The sequence below is a fragment of the Thunnus albacares genome, chromosome 6 (assembly GCF_914725855.1).
Source record: "Thunnus albacares chromosome 6, fThuAlb1.1, whole genome shotgun sequence".
Taxonomy (NCBI): Eukaryota; Metazoa; Chordata; class Actinopteri; order Scombriformes; family Scombridae; genus Thunnus; species Thunnus albacares.
Window position 1 is genome coordinate 6,217,391 of NC_058111.1, and position 18,336 is coordinate 6,235,726.

The 18,336-nt window shown below is 40.7% G+C and overlaps 1 protein-coding gene across 2 annotated transcripts; it reads right to left on the reverse strand.

Moving 5' to 3' along the window:
- Positions 1-43: 43 nt before the first annotated feature.
- On the reverse strand, positions 44-18,336 carry si:ch211-14c7.2. 2 transcript variants are annotated; one of them, XM_044354748.1, is made up of 7 exons: positions 17,134-18,336; positions 14,530-16,371; positions 13,130-14,499; positions 9,368-9,567; positions 5,852-5,973; positions 3,748-3,862; positions 44-2,403 (listed from the first exon to the last, which is right to left on the reverse strand). In XM_044354748.1, exons 2-7 carry the CDS (start codon positions 15,768-15,770, stop codon positions 2,272-2,274), a joined length of 3,180 nt encoding a protein of 1,059 aa, XP_044210683.1. In that variant the 5' UTR covers positions 15,771-16,371; positions 17,134-18,336; the 3' UTR covers positions 44-2,271. The 2 variants fall into 2 exon arrangements, with proteins under 2 accessions (XP_044210683.1, XP_044210682.1); XM_044354747.1 differs by having other exon boundaries at positions 13,130-16,371.

Consider the following 18,336-nt stretch of genomic DNA (forward strand, 5'->3'; position numbering starts at 1 on the left):
ATACACTACACATGAACTTCTGAACGTCATGAGGAAGCGTCAGTCATCACGCAGTATCATTTTATTATGTCAGTTAACAAGGCGACAAATCCTTCTTGCTCATTTGAACAGATCAGAAAATATTTATCTTTTTTCTTTTCAGGAATTTATAGTTTGTACAAATGGCAGACGCACACACACACACGAGATTGTTTCTGAATTTCATCACAAATGATTTGAGTTGACGAGTGAAATATACAACATAGAGCAAAATCAACTGTCTGAGGTGATAATATGTGATAGTATGTCTAAATTAAAAATGTACAGTGTGTCACTGAAATGGTCACAATGTGAACAATATTATAAAAAGAAAATACTGTTTTGATTGGCAGCTAGATTCAAGTTTTGCAACAGTGTTGCGTTCAAATGAATGTACTGAATGAGATAAGCAGAGCGGAAGCCAGACAGAAAAAACAAAAAAAAAAAAAAAGAGAAACGTCACATGCCAGAATTTTTGTTTGAGTCCACTTCAGTGTGTCTGAAAAACCACGAGGCAACATTTCCTCTCCAATGTGTCTGATTCGCTGCTGTAACCTTGCAAACACTGGCTCGTTCACTGGCTGCTCCTGTTGGCACAAACTGGAAGACAAACTCGTTTCTCTGATGAAACAAAACAAGTTTAAGGTTAATTCCTTGTTGTAGCAAACACACAATGAAAGCACATGCATCACTCTGGAAAAAGTAAAACAAAATTTAAGAGTGATAATCACATCCAGAGCCGTCGTTAGCACTCTGAAAGTGACTTTATAACTGGCATATGTGGGAAAATAACGCTTTACTTTGTTTTTTCAGTGTGATAACACAATGTTCTGTTACTTGTGACTTTCAAAAACAAGAAAAGGAAGTTAAATGAGTTGTGACATTTGCATGAATCCAGCTGACATCCACATCTGTAGAGTTATGTTGGCGTCCGCACAGACTTTTACACTATAGGTTTATCTGTTGTAGGGAGGAAAAACTAACATTACAGCCAGTTTGAGTAAAGATTACCAGCCATTACAAGGGTCAAGCCACCATGTTCGTCATTTTCTTTTGTTCTTTAACAAAACAAAAACATCATTTCTGGCTACTCTAACTGTAAAGATAAGTTGGGATTTAGTATTTTATATCCAACCTGGAACTGACTAATACAGAAGTGCTGAAAAGCAAACGTTCCTCTTTCACAGTGACTAAAATTATTAATATTGTTGAATCCCCTGTAGCATCATAAACTGTAGCTCACTGCTAAAGTGATTCAGTTAACTGATTATTTGAATGCTTGTAAGTTGTAACAGAAATCAGTTGCTTCCCTCCATTTCCGCCTATGACATAAATGCTGCATCAGTGCTACGAATCTTTCTGACAGAGCTGCTCTAGAGGAAGAAATAATCTCTTTGGTAGAGTTAGACATCAGAGGGTGGAGTCAAACAGACAATATTTTGACTGAAATTTGTGGTAAAAGGGGGAAAAAAGTAAGAGAAGAAGTGTAGAGTGCTGCCAAGTAAAAAAGAATATATGTACCCACAAAGAATGAGGTTTGCTAGTTAGCCTAGCTGACCTAATTGCCTGCACCTATACAGTTAAGACAGTTAGTAAGCATACAGACCTGAAAACAATGATGTGATATTGATTTAAAATAAATCTTTAAGTTTCTTTACAAGTTAAGTGTATTTTGGCTCCACTAGTTTCGATTTAAATTAAACAATGAGACAATTTCCACCCTGAACAGCACCTCTGACAGAAATATTTCCATTTAATTAAATCTAAATCTACTCAGATAATAATAAAAGAGAAGAAAATATCAAGGCATGCTTCCTCCAACATGGTGGCGAGTACCTTGTACCTGCAGGTCATCACGCTCCAAACAATCAGTCGGCTGTTTTAGGGTTGTTTAGGGTCTAAAAGGAAACTCAGAAATGGGAGGTTGGTTGGTGGTGAACAAGGTGGCACATGTGTAATGAAAACACTCCGCCAGGATACATCGACAGGACCTGGAGGAGACAACTTCTGACATAAAACTGGAGTGCATCGCTTCATTTTCACAGGTTACATCTTCTCACTGACTCACAGGCTTAAATAACCAGGGGAGTGTGCAAAGAGTCAAAAGGTCGATCAGTAGTTGAGTCCAAAGACGAGCGAGCAGACGGGACACACGTGTTGTGAATCCAGAGTCTTGAGAAGATGATCTGTTCTGCCCTGCTGGGGTTAAAACCTGCAGTTCTTCAGTCCGACCGCAGCTGCACCCCGCTACAGCTACTCCATAATGTTTCTGTTGTAGTCATATGACAGCCGTCGCTTAGCGGCAGCGTTCTGAGCGTGCTGATTGGCCGAGGGGAGGCCGGGAGAGAGACGGCGATTGGCTGTCCAGGGAACAGGTCTGCTTTCCTGCGAAGGTACAAAACGCAACGATGAATGTGTGACGTCAAGACGAATGAACAATTATTAGTTGATTAATTGAATAATTGGTGAACAGAAAATGAATTTATGAAATTTATGATAATCAGTTTTTTTAATTTATCTAACAAAAACACCAATTATTCTATGGTTCCAGCTTTGTTGCATTTCTTTGTTTTTTACTGCAAATTGAATATCTTTGTGTTTTGGACAGCTGGTTGAAGAAAATAAGCAGCTGAAAGACTAAACGTTGAGCTCTGGAAAACTAGAAGAGGCTTTTTACACAATTTTCTACACAATTTATTGATTTAAAAATAATTTGTTGCAGCCCTGTCCTCCTCTAATGTAATCGATAACCCTGCACCTGCAAAATCCACTTTATCACCAAAATGTAAAACTACAAACTAATACTCTATATCCTTTTTATTTCATAGTATATTTACTGGTGGCAAATGTATTTAATTGTATGAATATATCATTTTATTTGTTTACAATGCATTACAGAGCACTGCAGCAATAGATCATGATTATATGAAGATGAAGTATAATATAACAAACTATTTCCTGTCAGGCTTTATTGGCTTCTACTGGAATCCATCTGTACAATATTCAATGTTTAACACATTATATTGTAGTAGACAAAATCCTCAGTAATTACCCAAAAACAAGAAAGAACCAAATCAGAAATTCACTGCTATTCACTGATAACAAAGAGGAAGTTCATGAAAAACTAAAATAGCAACTCAAGAAAAGAGAAGAATCAAACAATAAAACAACTGAACCTTTCACACAGTGTGGTTTTTTATTTTTTTACTTTCTTCCCCTGCAGAAAATGTCTACAGTAGGAGTAAATCACACATTTCCATATTTAGCAGGTGCTCTGTAGTTTTTCTAACATGGTTTGGGTCCAGCTGTGACACCAGTCTGGTCCGTTCATTTATCTACGACTGTAAAGTGTTTTGCATATAACAACGGTCACAGAATTTGAATGAAGCTGCCAGTCAGTCAAACAAACCAAACCAAAAGTTCATTTTACAAGCTAACAAATTAAATTTAACAACCTTGAAGCATCACAAACTGAACACTAAGCGCTCTGTGCTTATTCCTCTGTGTAAAATTAAGGGGTAGAAAGCATTTGTGTGTGTTCAGAGAGGGAGCATTTACTGTAAAATTAAGATTTTTAAAGTGTTTCCCCACAGAATACAAAACAGTGAACCACGTCAGCATGATTTGGATCAAGTGATCAAGTCGTACTTTGTTTTTTTTGCAAAAAAAAAAAAAAGCCTGGGTGCTGTTCCCGTGTTTTTTCGGTGAATGAAAGCCGTCTTTACTCACAGTGTGGGGGTGCTCCAAGTGTAAAGTCTTCAGCAGCAGGTCACGAGACACGCCATTGGCTCTCTTATATCTCTGGCCAATCATTTTGTTCAAGTCGTGGAAACTGTCCAACAGCCTGAGGGGTCAAGCACGAACAACACACAGAGGAAACAATGATATCATGTGATGAAAGGAGGTGTGAGTGTGTTTTTGTCTTAAATTATGAAAATAACATACTATAATATCTTTATTATATCTACACCGACTTCAAAGGTTTCTCTTAAACACTGACAGGTGTGCAGGGAAGTGAATTTACAGAGAAATACTCGACAGCTGGATTAAAAGTGACAGTGTGCAGGACTTTATTTTATATGTGAACTCTTCAATGAAACTGGAGAATCAGATAAGCACCTACAACATCCATGTAATTAAGGATTTTCATGGAGAATTTACGCTTCACTTCATGGTCTAGATTCTGTTTCCGCCCTAAACAAAGATAACGCTTTTTATTTTTTTTGTTGTTGTTTGTTAATGTTTTTGTTGATGAAACCGTTGACCCTGTATTAAGTCTGAATTTGGTTGCTCCACTACACAAATGTTAATATTTTAACAGCTCATATTAGTTGAATTGTAAAGTGCATAAAATCCTTTAGGCTCACAATCAATCATAACCACAGTCCATGTTCTGTTTACAGTGGTCTAACTATGACTTGTAGTTCATCACATGAGCCACTTGATGGCCACAATTTATTACATTTTTTTAAAGATATTTGATCTCTACATGATCCCAATTCAAAGTTTTACAATAAAACATTGAATGGGACCTTTGTTTAAAATCCTTCTATGATCTGCTGCTTTTCCTCTGCACCACCTTGTCTTAAATCTTGAAGAATAAAATGTGGTCAGAAACCTGCAGACATGTTGCGGATTAGTGGATTAGTAGATTAGTAGAATACCCGACTGAATTCCCCCAAAAAAGTTAACTGGCATCTTTGAGACACACACACACAAAAACTCTGGATCTGCAGAAAGTATTTAACGCTTTAAAGCATCAGTTACACAAGTTATCTCTACCTACAGCAGGTAGTAATTACAAACACATTTTCTGCAGTTTGTACTGTACTAATGTGTTTAATCCCACTTTAACATTATCTAACATAGCCAGAAGTTGTATTCACTGTATTAATGACATTTTTTTTCCCCTTAATTAAAAACAAAATATCCCACATTAGAAAGCAGATATTTTCCTCTAGTGTAGTCATTTTTAGTTCTGAGACCTGCTCATCTCTTACACATTTGCAGGTTTCACTCTTTAAGGGATTTGTCTGGCGATTTTCTACAATTTAACTATCATCAATAAATGTCATGTGCAGAGCCAAAACATCAATCAATTGATCTACTTGCAAGTATTGTGTGTGTATCCAAAGCCTGATATATCTTATTCCTCTGTGTCGTATACCTCCCTCATGTATGTTCAATATAATGCACTGCAGTACACCACAACCACCACCCACTACGACCTTAATAATAAATCTAAAAGCGAATTATCACCTTTCTGACAATGTCAGCAAAAACTGAAAATGTATAAGCTTCATAAAAGTAGAATTTATGGCAGAGCTGTTGTATTGGATTGCATTAATTTGCACAGGTGTTTCTAATAAAGTGGCTGGCGAATGTATATGAAAGCGAAAACAATTAAATGCGACATGTGCAATAAATAATTCAATTATATAATAGTGCAGGTTGAATGCAAAACACAATGGCTGCCATCTGTGGTGCCATCTTCATAACTGTGAAAACAGCTCCAAAGACTGAAAACTTGATTTAATTTTAGAAAAAACATGAGATTTATCAACAATAAGACAAATCCTTTAACTTGCTGTACTATTGCGCTGTGTTCGTGTCATGTCAGATTAACAGTAAATATGAGCTTCCAACCGTGAAAATCCTTAATGTCAGTTTCCTGTTGCTTATTACACGCAGGTCATGCAGGATTTCCTGGGCTCTGATATCTCTTGTTACAAACTAGAGGAATGTTTCAACACATGCAGTGAAAACCGCAGCAGATCGATTGATGTAGTAAGTAAATCCAAATTATTCGGTTACAGGGAGAAAGTTTTCCTACCCCTGGTCCTGGCTGGCTCTGCCCCTGAGGAGCTGGGTCAGTGTGGGAACAGTGTCGAGGTCACAGGGGTCACTTGAGGACGAGTCAGGCAGCGAGGGGAAGGCCTCAGCAAAGAGAGCCACCTGCAGGAGAGACAGAGACACCTCATCACTTCCTACAACAATCGACTGTTCTCCTCCTGAGCATTTAAACAGAAGATTCATGAGATGAGTGGGGGAGGAAAAAAAAACAAGTAAAAACAAGATGCATCCATAATCCATAATGAAGAACAATAAAAGACATTTTGCAGCACTCTTCAGTTCCTCCCAAATAAATACTTGATTTTCTTCAGCTTCTCTTCATGGCACTATAAGCACATGAAACAACTCATTTAAAAACAGTTTTCTCCCACCAGCATCCTTCACTGAGGCTTTTAAGCAGAGCTAATTTTTCATCTGCATCTTTTCACTGTGTATAATGTCCACTGGGAGCCTCTTCCTGCAGTGCTGGCGTCTTTTTTTTTTTTAAAAAAAAGAAAAAAGCACTCAGAGCTACGACTGATCTAATGTGCGGTAGAGAGTTGTACAAAATATAGACTGATTTTAATCTAAAACTGTAGTCACTCAGCACAAGACTACTGTATGTCAGGCTGTGTTTCAATGGTTGCTTCATATGTGAACGAGGTTTTAGTTCTGGTTCCTGTGAGCCAAGAAACAAGAGGCTAGAATTTGCTGCAGATCTGGATCCTGGATTTTACTTATTTTTTGCCTTTTTTGGACAATGACTAAGACAGGAAAGGCTCTGAGAGGATGTGACATGAAGGGGAAGTTGCAGTTAAATGGTAAATGCACTTTTCCCACCAGGCTACAGGGTGTTGTTTAAAAATATTTAAACACTTTCTATTATCAAAATAACAAGTTTAGAGAATTGTGCTGCCTCAGTAGATGTAACATCAGTGGTGGAGTACGGGGGCCTAAAAGTGACTTGGGAAATTAATAGATAAATGTGTAAATAAATACATGAATGTGGATGAAAAACAAATGTATAAATAAACAAATAAATGTAAATAAAAAAAGTGGAACTAAATAAATATATAAATAAATGAAGAAATACATATTATTTTTTTATTGAACACTTATTTATTCATTATTTTTTGGTATCATTTATTTAATTTATTTAAAAATAGCAACAGCACACAATAAAAATACGCCATTACAAGCAAAAGTCCTGCATTCAAAATTTATGTTAAAATCCAGTAAAAGTATCAGCAACAAAATATACTTAAACAATAAATAAAGTATAAACTATTGGATCAATAAATTCACTGATTATTGTTGCATTGACATGTAAGCAGTACTATTTTGTTGGTCGAGGTTAAACTAATTTTAACAGCATCATATTTTATAAACTGATTGTATGTTTTCTATGTAAAATATTAATCTGAAAAGTAGCTGGTAACTACAGCTGTAAGATAAATGTAGTCGGGTAAAAAGTACAAAATTTCCCCCTAAAATGTAGTCAAATAGAAGTGCAAAATAGCATGAAATGGAAATACCCAAGTGCCTAAAAACTGCATATAAGTACTTGAATAAGAAGCTCTCTGAAGGCTTTCTAGGTTGTGTTTTGCTAACAACAGTGTCGAGTTATGAATGAAAATTGAATTAGTTCTTTAAGACTCCATTTAGCCCTTAAATATACAGCCATACAGTATATAAATAGTGATACACAGTTACATTTGTCCAGTAATGGTATCCTGTAGCTGTTGTTCAGTCTGTCATGTTTTAGTTTGTATAGTTTTAACTCACACAGATAATAAAGCGCATACATCCTATTTAAGATAGTAAAGAACTGGACAGCTCTGTTTAACTCAGATGTCTATTAAAAGTCTTCCTAGCTGTATTTGTACAAACAGCCACAAGAGCTCACACAATTCACGGTTTAGCTAAATTGATTTTTACTTACTTCTGCTTTCAAGTGGCTTTGTTAAATACTATAAACCAAAAGAAGTGGCTTCCAGTGGACACGCGGGTTAAAGATGCACTTCAATTATTTACTGAAATCATTTATGATCAGTTTCTTTTAGACGCATCTGGGATAATATATAGTGGTCCTCTGGGTTACAACTGACCTGATTAAGGTGGCCTGGATTTATATACAGAGAATATTCCATTTACTTTAAGTTTATTATTATTGATTTACTTTGGGAGCCTCGGGGGCTCTGCAGCCAGCAGCCGGCCTGTGTCAACACACTCGTTTTAGTCCTCAGCTGGAAGTTAAGAGAGGAAAGGACAGTGTTGTCGCAGGAGCTCAAATTAATTGCACAAAGATTTTATGAGTCTAATAGCTGTTAATGGATGCTTAAAATTGAAATAGTCTCGCAGCACCATCACTACGAAGACTTGAGGTTTGAGTTGACCTGGTGGGAACGCATCGTGCTTTAACCCTGGCTGTCATTGTTTGTGAGACATAATTTCATTTCTAAGCTGTTTTTCTGTGGACAGACCGAATAAAATACAGTGGACTGGCACCACTGCTGTGTCGCTATTTTATTACAGTAATCTTAAGGCAATATTTTACTTTGGGACAACAATTTTCTCTTCGACTAGATACGGGAACAACCTGCCTCTAACATTATCTGTATCTGATCTGCAGGTACCACTGGCATTTTGGGATTTTCGATTTTCTGTCTGACTCTCAAGTTCAGTGATTGCAAACAGTTCAGTCTGACTCATACTTAAAAAAAAAATACTCACACTAAGCCTGAGGGATTTGAATGTTTTTTTGTGAACATTACAGTTTGCAATCAATATATTATTAAAAAAAAAGTATTTAAAAAAAAAAAAACATCTGGACAAACAAACAGGATTTAGGTATAGTTGATATAGTTGATGCACCTATTTACGGAGCATTTTTGTAGTTGTTCTTTTGACCAGACATGGCCCACCTGCTATTAAACTAGAGCTACAACAGATAATAGCAGATAATATCTCTGAAACATCAACAGTAAAGGTCAGGTCGAAACAGGCAGAGATACAAATTCCTACAGAGATGGTAGCCTCAATAGAGTGAATGCAGCCAGAACAACTTTCCATTATGTTCATGAAATATCTACAAAGCTAGCAAGTGTATGCTCATACATCCATCTTTGATCCAGGGCAGAAGGTCCACACACCAAACAGTAAATTATAAGACTTAATCTAAAATATAAGTGATGTGTTTATCCATTTTTGTGCATGGCTTATTAATTTGTACACTCAGTTTGTTAATCTTTGTGTGCTGAGTATTTTTTTCCACAAAAAAACTACTGGAATGAACTGAACATCACAGGTCGCCGATACAGAGGTCATAACCGGGTGTTCACATTCATTCTCAATGGTAGCTTGGCTGAAATGACGCACAGAGACACCAAGTAAAGAAATATTCAACTTTGTGCCGATGACTTGAATGAACCAACCGCAGAGAGTTTGTCAGTTCTCAGAGATCTGAACAAACTGGTTTCTACTTTATGGATGTATGAAAGTCATCTTACTACCGTACCAGATTCTGATTCGCAGACAGTCCGTCTTTCCTCTCCTCCGCAGCGCTGGTCGGCCACCACTGTCCCGCTACGTCTCGACCTTCATCTGACAAATCCTGAGAAAAGGCTGTCCAGGTGTCGTCTGATTGGTGGAGTGAGCTGTCCGTCCAGCTTGGTGTCCAGTGGGTCGACTCCCCGGTGATGGCGTGGTTTCCAAGTGCTGTTTTCAAGACACAAACACACACACACACACACACACACACACATGGTTAGTCCTACAATGTAGATGTCCCTGTAGTGTTGTGGTGTGTGCTGTGAATAGCGGTCATGTTCCCAGAAGGCTTTGCCCTCATTCAGATGACCTGGATGCATGACCAACTCAACCCACATGGGGAAGACAGTCTGAGACCTCAAATGTTTCACTGCCCTTGAAAATTAGATTAATTATTTGGGTCAGTTCACCCAAATGAAAAAAACAAAACAAATAATCTTTCCATCTCACCCCCAGTGATTTCGAGCCATGCAAGTAGTTTTAATAAACCTTGCTGAGAATTTGCCACCGAGATTTCGACTAACCTCCCAAGTAACAATGTTATTTTTCTGTCTGTCCTTATCAGAGCTGCAGCAATTGTTTGATTAAATCAATTAGCTGATGAAAAGAAAATTAATCTGCATCTATTTTGATAATTGTTTCAGTCATTTTTCAAGCAAAAAAAGGCAAAAACGTGGTGTTGGTTTCAGCGTCTCAAATGTGAGGATCTCATGAGAATTTTATCGTACTTTGGGACATTTCATAGACGAAAAGATTAATCAAGAAAGCAATCGGCAAATTAAACTTTGATAAACCTTTTTAGACGAATACAATTAGCTTGTACAAGCCCAGAAAGATCTCCATTTATACATCAGAGGTAATGTGTCTGATGTTACGCTACACATGAGTGATCAGTCAGTTACACAGATTTAAAATAAAAATAGAAAAAGGTATCGGATCAGTATCAGCCTTGACCCTGTGTTTTCTTATTAGAATCAGTATCAGGAGAGAAAAAAATGGGATTGTTGCACCCTAAAGCTTCTTTTTTCAGCAGCCAGATCTCAAGCAGCGTGTGATACAGTAAGTTGTCTCCCTTATCACGTTATTCACATCGACAGACTTTGTTGCACGGAAACAAGTGAATGAATATTTATGTCTCGTTGTGTCGTCTGTTGCTGTATATGTTGCCTGCCGTTGCTGAAGAGTCACCTGCCGTATCAGACACTGCGGGAGAGTTTGTGTGTTTGACTTTAATCACACTGTAACATCCCGCTACGAGGAAACATTTCAGTGAATATTTGTGTCGCGCTTTGATTCCCGCTGCCTTCAGGATTTCTTTTGTTACCTTCCATTGCTCAGACGTTACATGATGTCTCTATCTATTGGACGCATCGGTCGTCTTTGCGTGTGCTTGTGTGACTTTCTCTCTCACCCGTTGCCCCATAACCTGAGGCTGACTGGAGCTTGAAGTTCCAGGCCAGCCCTGTGTTTCTCCTCCTCCCACCCTTTTGCTTTCACTTAACCCAACTCTGAATGATTAATATCATGTAGAGAGAGGGAGAGATTGGTTAGGAATCCAGGTCAAGCCAGACTAGAGTCTCATTTCTACTGCAGGGCCAAGTGGTGCTGACTGTACCAGGCCAAGAAACAACCCTGCATGTTTACAACAAGACCACAAACATTGTTGGTTAGCTTATTTCATATTTAATCACATTAAAGTTGCAACTAATGATTCCTTTCATTATCAAATCATCTCTGTATTATTCTATAATGTCAAAACTGTCAAAAGTGTACAAAAAACAACACAATTCCTTCTTTAGTCACATCTTCAGACTACTTGTTTTGTTAGACCAACAGTCTAAAAGGCAAAAATATTCGATTCACGATGATATAAAGCACAAAAAGCAGCAAGTGCTCAGATTTGAGAAGCTGCAGCCTGTGAATGTTCCAGTATTTCTGTTTGTTTGTTTGTTAAAAGAGAAATCAATTACCTAACTCATTGTTTCAGCACTACAGAGTCCATGGTTATAGTCGGTAAACTAGTTGAAGCTCATTGCATTAAAAAGAAAAAGACAAATGAGGTGTTTTACATTAAAGCTAAACTTTTTTGCAAACCTGCTTGTGTTTTAGATGTTTTTAATGTATTTTTTCCACATTCTAGTCAGCCACTGCTTTCAATTCATCCCTGTATGGTGTGAAAATCAATCAGCAGACTCATTAAACTTGTTTCAGTTGAGTAAACCATTAAAGTGAACATTACAGGTTCTATATGTAGAATTGCGAATCAATTTATCTTTTTTTATTGCCAATGAGTGAACGGATAGTAATTTCTCTGTTGCCTGTAACAGCCTGTGGACTGATTCGTATGTGAGGAGACCAGATTTTCCACGAAAGGCCAACAGAAGTGATCTTTTTGCACGCTCCCAGCTGACTGACTGGGAGTGAGAGATGCTTTGCTGAAACGTGCAAAACACAACGTTAGAGATCTTTTATGTAATTATGAGAAGTGTAAGCGAGGGAAAACACATCACCATGCCGCGAACGCTAAGATGTTGACTGCAGTTCATTTAACGGCCACAGATGTCACTAATGAGAAGGGATTTCTGATTCCTACATATAGCACCTTTAAGTATGCATTTATTTTTGTTATGGGGTAAGGCAGAGCAGACTTTTTAAATCAATCTGCACTGTGTTACCATTCGGCAATAATACTAAAATTAAGGCAAATATTAAGTGCATGGTTAACTTGAAAAAGTATTAGAATGGTCCTTTAACTCATAGTCAATGTTTAAAGCGCCTGCACTGATAAATCGTCAGCAATATGTTAAAATAATTGCAGAAACGTTTATAGGCAGGTAAACTGAGATGGCATAAATCATGAGTAAACCCCGGCTTAGCCTTATTTGGCCCTGCAGTGGAAACGGGGCTTAGGTGATTAACTGGATGGAGCATAATGAGGGAACATAAGGGCTGATTAACACACTGGCTGTTAGAGAAAAACAAAAAGGCACAAACACTCAAAGATGTCACACCCAGCTGCATGTGTGTCTGCATCATGAGTACGTTAACTACATCAGAGTCGCCTGATTTACCCCATAATAATAATAATAATGATAATGTAACTGCAACTCGATTTTTCATACACGCACATAAATGAATAGAAACCAATGGATGTCTGGTACAGTAGGAAAAGTACATTCCAGCACTGCAACTAGCAATTATGTTTATTAGCTCTTAATCTGCAGATTATATTTCTGATTAAACGATTAATTTTCTGTTGATCAACACATCGAGTAATCGACTTATCATTGCAGGTGTACTACATTTAAATTTCTTGCACACAGCAGCATGTCTCTCAGAATGAAGTGTTATGTAAAGTATATATGTGATTTGTAGTTAATGTATGAGAACATGCAAAGCCACATGCATTCCTGAAACTGTACAAAAGGTTAAAAATGCACTAATACTCTCAGCGAGTGTTGTGTTACTCCAGCAACGACATAGAAAGTGCTGATATTTTGATGTCTCTAACCCATACATTTTTTTAACTTGTTTAAAAGAGTCTTTACTTTACTTCTGAAGCCTTCTAGTGTCAGACTTGTCCACCTTAACTAAAGATCCTGAGACAAACAGAAAGGAAAACTTACTAATTCTCCCAAAGGAGAAAGACAGTGAAAGAGAAAGAAAGAGAGGAAGGGGGGAAGGCCGGCCAGCAGACACAGAAACAGAAACCAGCAACCGTGAGACTCACCAACACTCTCTCTGCTCCCACAAGGCACTGAGGCAGACATAGCGAACCCCTTGCTCCAGGCCGGCTCTCCCTCCGCCTGCATGAACACTCCAAACTCATCTTCTTCTTCCTCCTCCTCCTCCTCCTCCTCCTTCCTCCCCTCCTCAGTGGCCACGGTCTCCTCCTCACCCTGCGTCTCCTCTGGGCTCTCCAGCTCTCTCCCGTGTCTCCTCTTCCCTTCCTGGCCTCCTTCTCCGTCTCCTGCCGTCGCTCCGACCCGCCCCTCCACTGCCTCCAGACAGGGCAGGCCGGTTGCCATGGATCCCAGGGGGGGCAGAGAGGGGGCAGGATTAGCCGCTGAGAGTGCAAGAGAGGTGGAGGAATCAGCACAGGCAGCATTAGTGACGTTAGCGCTGGTCTCTCCGCTCACTTCTCCGTTTGTTTGTCCGCAGGTGTCTCCATCATCTTTCTTCCTGCATCCGTCTCCTGCAGGCTCCTGTTGCCTCCAGTTGTCTTTCAGAGCACAGTTTCTCTTTCCTTCTTCACAGTTATCCTCCTGTAAGGCCCTATCATCTTTCTTTCCTTCTGTGTACCACTTTTCATCATCATCACCTTTATCGTCCACATCGTTCAGCTCGCTGCAGGTGCACTCCCTCCTCCAAATCTCCCCGCCTCCATCCACTTCCTCAGGATTTACTCTCTTCTTTATATTCTCTTCCTCTGACTCATCTCCTCTATTTTCCCACACCAGCTCATCTCTCCGCTCTGCTCTGTTATGTTCAGTTTCACTACAGTTGTCGCTGTTATCTGTTATGATCCCACTGTCTGTCTCAACGACGGGGGGATCTTTGTGTCTGAGACCTGGAGGGGAGGCTTCGCTCTCCTCCGGTTGGCTGTTGTTGTCCTCGTTTTTAAAGAAAAACAGAGGTTTTCTGTTTTTGTTGAACTTCTCGTTCACAGTGTTGTTCCCGCACAAGTCATGAGGCTCGAATTTGCAAACATCCGGTTCATCTTCACCCCCAATCCCAGGGTCTGCTTCCCCTTGATACCCCTCAAGGTGCTCTTTGCTGTCCTCTTGCTCGCTCTGAACCCAACAAGCTTCATGTCCTGCATTACGGATGCTGCCCTCTACAGGAGCGGAGGGCTCATTAGTTCTAGTGGGAGAGACTGCAGTGCTGATGGAAGCAGGAGAGGTGGAGACGGAGACGTCCTCAAAGCAGTTGGACACGACTGAGAATTCAGAAGGAGTATGACTGATGCTCCCTTGCTCCTCTTCAACATCCACACTCTCCATCTCTTCCTCTGATTCTCGATCTAGTCCCACATGATCAGAAAATCCATTTACATTGGTCACTATTTCTTCACCGGGGTTTTCAGAATAGAAACCATTGTTTCCTGTATGTATTTTCATGACATCAGAGTTTGTATCCTCTTCTTTCTCTGAATCCTTGCTATGAGTTGTTTGCGTCTTCGGCTCCTCATTTCGCTCAGCTGATCTTATCTCTCCAACATCACAGCCGCTTTGGGAGTCTGGCCGAAAGTGTTTAGATTCCAGGTCAGGGTTTGGTACAACCAAAACAGAGTTAGAGTTTTCTAACCCGTGCAGGCCTTCCTTCTCTTCCTCCTCTCTCTTTTGCTGCTCCTTCCTCATTCCCTTCACCTCACTGTTCAGCCTGGTTGGGATGCCTCTCCTCGGACTTTCACCTTCCTCATGCTCCTCCTGGCTCTCCCTCCTCCGTGCTTTCCTTCCACACTGAGTACAGGTTTTAGGAGAAGCATTATGGCAGCATCTAGGACTCCTGCATGCCCCCTCTTTCTCCTGTCTGGCTCGCTTGCCGTCCTGTTGCGGGCTGGGAAACTGTTTGCTATCCAGGCCTCCTTTGTCTTGCTCTTCCTGCCTTTCTTCCACAGTGATTTCTCCAGCAGGATCCTCCCTGCTCCTCTGCTGCCTCTCTCTGCTCGCGCCTGTTTTCTCTCGGCCTGCTGCATTACCGGACTTCCTCCATCTCCGGCCAGATCGCACTCTAACCCGGTTTGCTCCAGTCTGTGCTGGCTGAGTTGGCCCATTGTCCCTCCTCCCGGCTAGGGTGTCTCTGCCTCCTCCTCCTCCTCCTGTCTTCCCTCTCAGCCATCCCCCGACCACACTGGAGGCTGCGCTGGTTGTCACACCAGAACCGGGCTTAGCCGTTGAGTACAAACAGCTTCCTTTCTCGGTCCGGAGAAAGAGGCATTGAGTCTGTGTCTTCCCGTTGCCCTCTGACGTCTTCAGAGTGGCAACTGTTACCAAAGCTCCGATCCCAGTCTGTCTGGCATCCAGCCCCAAGGGAAGCCCGTACCCCATGCGACCCCACTCCCCGCTCAGGTACACATCTGCAGGCCTGGGGCAGGAAGTTGAACTCCCTCTGCCTGAAGGTGGAGCTGTGGGGGCTTGTCCTCCTCCCAGCAGACCTCCAGCCTTCCTGCGGTTCTTGGAACACAGGGCCCAGGCTCGGAGGCCCCGTATCAGCGGCAAATCTCCAAGACCCAGCTCCAGCCGGCTGGGGAAAGGCAGAGAGGCTCTGGAGCACTTCTGGAGCATCTCCCGGGTGGAGCCTGACATATTCAGGCAAGGGTAGTTGTTGTTGTTATTCTGCTGGAGCATGGTGCCTGTTGTTGGCCTCATCTATGTTTTATTGTTTCGTCCTCGCTTATCCTTTATTAAAATGCAGCCTGTCAGGTGGAGTCGAATTCTCATTTGTGAGAGGGAACGCTGCCACTATCAAGAGTCTATTCTTGACTCAGAGTGTGACAGCTCAAAGGTAGAAAGATAATCATTTGAAAAAAATACACAGAGCATTATGAAATAGCTGAAATACTCTCAAGAAATTCTTAATGATTCGCTCTGACAATGAAGAATGTAGCACTGCAAGAGAGAGCCGACTCTCTTGCTAATTTCATGTTTTAACAGTTCCTTTTGACAAAAGCAAAAACATCTGATTTTTTTTTTTTTTTTTTTAAAAAAAGCAAAAAAACAAATCACTTATTTTCTTGACAAAGAGCTGGAGATGTGCCTCTGCTTCCCTTTTATCACTCCTTTACGTTCTGACGAGGAGAAACGCCCCTGGTCAGACACGCAACTGTCAGTGCTGATGACAGAGAGGATAATGAGAAGTTTGTTTTCTTCCAGACTCATGCTCAGCGATGGCGTCTTCAGAGCTTCACTGTGCCCTCCTTGTCGGCTGGCCTCTCGTCACCGAAGACTGACTCAGCTGTCACAAAACAACCTGGAGGGGAGCGGGACAAAACAAGGAATTAGAGTATAGTAGGAAAACCGGATGTGTGCTGTGTAGATTTTAATAGCCTGCAAAATAGAGAAACCAGTCCTTTATTTTAGTTGTCAGACTAATAGAGTAAGATATGTAATGAAAATGTAAACGTAAACATAAACGAGGCATGTTTAACTTCAGATAAAGTGATTTTGTTTCATTTTAGTTTTTGCTGCTAAACCAAATAAAACTACAGATGAGAGAGGAGAGCTCAGTGGATGACAGCGATCCTGTTTGTGGGGGTGTGAGTCTGTCAGAGGTCACGCATCTGAATCCAAGTGGCTTCTTTTCATGCTACTCCTACACAAACAGGCCTTATTTTTTTTTTTTTTTTATGTAGAATGTGGATTCACGCCATATCCATCATAGTACAAATTAGACTCGTTGTTGCATCAGCCATACAGACTCCACTGATCATCAGCAGGACTAAAAATTAAAACCCAGGTGGTCAGAACCCATAAATTCACTCCTCATGCCTACACAGTTTAAAGGATTTACTCAAAAGTGACTCAATAATCCGCCACATAAGAGGCAAAAAAAAAAATAAAAAAAAATAGGTTTGGGCCACGCAGACCACACTTAGCCTGCTCATATCAGCAGCATTGTGTACCACAATCATGAAGATGAACCACGTCAAACCACATTGTACCAGCAAAACCAGTATACCTGCCAACATTTCCTGAAAGGGATGCCAGAAGAAAAGCTTACATTTTCTCTCACCTTATTCGAGACCCCGGGGTGTCTCAGGTCCAGGCTTGGAAATAAGTGTCCTTTACTTAACGTCTCCCTGCTTTCTTATTCTTTACAGAAGCCTATTCAACCCTGCTCGGGCTCCGGAGCATCCTTCAGCGGGATCAGCGCCACCGCATCCTTCCAGTCGGCCTGCAACCACAAGGCTACAAATCTATGAAACGTGCATTCAGTCCAGTCCCAGCGTCTAAATTAGAGCACCACAAAGGTGTTTTTTTCTCCGTGTCTCCCTCTCACTCGTTCGGCCATTGCGCATCATCTCATCGGCATTGTGCGTACGCCGCATCTTACCGCAGTAGCCTCCGGTGCGCTCAGCGAGCAGGATGACGGAGAGCTAATTTGACTTGCAGCCCACTCACATGTATGAGGGGTGATCCGTGCCACGGAGCAGCAGGGAGAAGTGGGGATAGCGGAAGTGTATGGGTGTGGTTGATGCCACAATCCGGGAGAGATGGCTGCAGTTTGTGCCTCTCATGTGTTACTGTTACATCGGAGTCACAGAGTTTAGTGTCCAGTTTTCCAAAAAACAATCTGGCCATTCTTGAAAAACCCTGATGGTCGTTTAGCAACAGTCAATGCTGTTCTAAAGGTATTTCCAAAGTCCTCAAAGATTCTTGTCTTCTAAATTATTTTAAATAATTAGGGCCTGAGCCCAAAGGGCGAAGACCCTATTGTTTTTATACATGTTTTTTTCACCTCTTTTCCAAGTTGCAACTGTATTTCCTCTCCAGATTAATGAATATTACATACAGATCCTTGCTTTTTTAGTAAAACAGAAGCACAATAGAATGCATTACTTTGGACAAAAATATAAAATATTGGAAATTAAAGGATCTATATGTAGGGATCAGAAATTCCTTCTCATTAGTGACACCTGTGGCCATTAAATAAGCTGTAGTCAACATCCTGGTGCTTGTGGCACGAGACTATTGCAGATCTTGTCTTCTTCCTCGCTTGCACTTCTCATAATTACACAAAAGATCTCAAACGTGTTTTGCACCGTGTTTCAGTGAAGCATTTTTCCCTCCCAGTCAGTTACACACCCCCCCCCCCCCCTCCGTGCGCTCCCTTGTTCACACACAAACATACATGCAAAAGCTCCTGCTGTGCTGTGGCTGCTGGTCAGTGAGAGCAAATCTGCACAACTTGCACAAATATGCGTTAATCAACCAC

Coding starts and splice junctions, on each gene's coding strand:
- si:ch211-14c7.2 (XM_044354747.1), bottom strand. CDS start 15,770: ATGAGGCCAACAACAGGCACCATGCTCCAGCAGAATAACAACAACAAC. Junction 9,568..13,129: donor TGGGAGCAGAGAGAGTGTTG/GTGAGTCTCACG, acceptor TCTTGAAAACAG/CACTTGGAAACCACGCCATC. Junction 3,863..5,851: donor AGAGCCAGCCAGGACCAGGG/GTAGGAAAACTT, acceptor TTGACCCCTCAG/GCTGTTGGACAGTTTCCACG.